Source organism: Corvus brachyrhynchos, unplaced genomic scaffold, assembly GCF_000691975.1.
Source record: "Corvus brachyrhynchos isolate BGI_N302 unplaced genomic scaffold, ASM69197v1 scaffold66, whole genome shotgun sequence".
Classification (NCBI taxonomy): domain Eukaryota; kingdom Metazoa; phylum Chordata; class Aves; order Passeriformes; family Corvidae; genus Corvus; species Corvus brachyrhynchos.
This window is the reverse complement of record NW_008238440.1, coordinates 658,423-659,664: the sequence shown is the minus strand read 5'-3', so window position 1 is coordinate 659,664 and position 1,242 is coordinate 658,423. Positions and strand designations below refer to the sequence as shown.

Here is a 1,242-nt window from a genome sequence, read left to right as displayed (position 1 = left end):
TTTCCCTGAATAGACTTTATTGGACACACGTTAGGCTGAACACGTAACCACTGATAGGTTGCTTTTCCTTAGACAGTGGAACAATACATCAAGAGCTTTCACTTTCCTCCAGTGGTGTTAATCAACGGCAGAAGTTGAGGACGCTAAGCAGGCTGGTGGCCAAAAAATGCAAGCAGCTGCTGGAGAGAGGGAATCCCCCAGTGAGCAGACTATAGGATGCAAGAGGGTTTTCCTTTCTGCACCCTGGTGTGGTTTTCTATTGTATTTTGTTTCTACTCACACACAATACAAAGCATAAACTGCACTTCAAAAGTCCCAAAGTCATCAGCATCTACGTGTTAGCCCCTGCAACCTGGGAACAAACAGCTCCTGAGCTCCCACTCACACAAGCTCTTTCTCTCCAGGTTTTTTTTCCCCTTAGCCTGCATTGCACAGCTTCTGCTCTCCCACACAAATCTTTTCATTACTTTTGTCTCACTGCTTCCACAACAGACACATGAGGTTTTGCTGTTGTGGCTACACACACATTCATCTTTTAATCGCACATGGAAACGTGGATGTATTTACCATCTCGTTCATTTGCTTTCCTGCTACATATTGTTCCTTTCAGCTTTAGCACACAGGGCTTAACAAGTTAATCCCTGCCCATGGTTCACCATCCCACAGTAGCCAGCCTGCTTGCACTTTATGCTCCCCAAACACTGTGACTTCTTCCCTCTAAATATTCACTCCACCAAATTTAAAAAAAAAAATAAATAAAGCATCCATGCAAATGTTCACATACACAGACACAGAAAGAACTATACAAACCATGAGTCAATTCACTGATGCTGTCACTGGTTAAAGTTGCTGCATGAGACATGCAACAGAGGCAGCACAGCTGAAGGGTCTGCAAGAGAAAAAAAAATAAAAAAGAGAGAGAGAGAAAAGGAGTATTGGGCGAGATTTCCTTGACAAGGCAAGGCAGAAAGACAAGGCACCAGAAACCGCAGTAACCTGGTATGAAAGTACACTAGGCGACTGCAAAAGAAAGTGCTCTCGACCTGCCTTTACAGTGCTTCCGAGCCACGGGAGAGTCTGGAATTGCATGGAGCTGCCGCCGAGAATCGCAACAGGTAAAGTCCAGACGGCCAGCAGGAGACAGTCCATGTTCCGCCGCGCACCTGGCGGGTGCTACCTGCTCCCCGGAGCGTGCGGCGGGCGCGCCTGCCCGCCCCGCATGGTCACCTGGGCGCTGCCCCG

The 1,242-nt window shown here is 47.7% G+C and overlaps 1 protein-coding gene across 3 annotated transcripts in view; it reads right to left on the bottom strand.

The window, feature by feature from the left end:
* ADAMTS18 (ADAM metallopeptidase with thrombospondin type 1 motif 18) overlaps window positions 1-1,236 on the bottom strand; it is a 77,483-nt gene extending 76,247 nt beyond the window's left edge. For 2 of the 3 annotated variants that reach the window (XM_017736583.1, XM_017736584.1), the window contains exons 1-2: window positions 1,048-1,236; window positions 811-889 (exon numbers count right to left, since the gene is read on the bottom strand). In XM_017736583.1, coding sequence (XP_017592072.1) covers window positions 811-889; window positions 1,048-1,149 — 181 coding nt within the window. In that variant the 5' untranslated portion in view covers window positions 1,150-1,236. Of the gene's footprint in view, window positions 1-810; window positions 890-1,043 lie in introns of all 3 variants that reach the window. The other variant, XM_008635484.2, reaches the window with a different exon arrangement.
* Window positions 1,237-1,242: the final 6 nt, after the last annotated feature.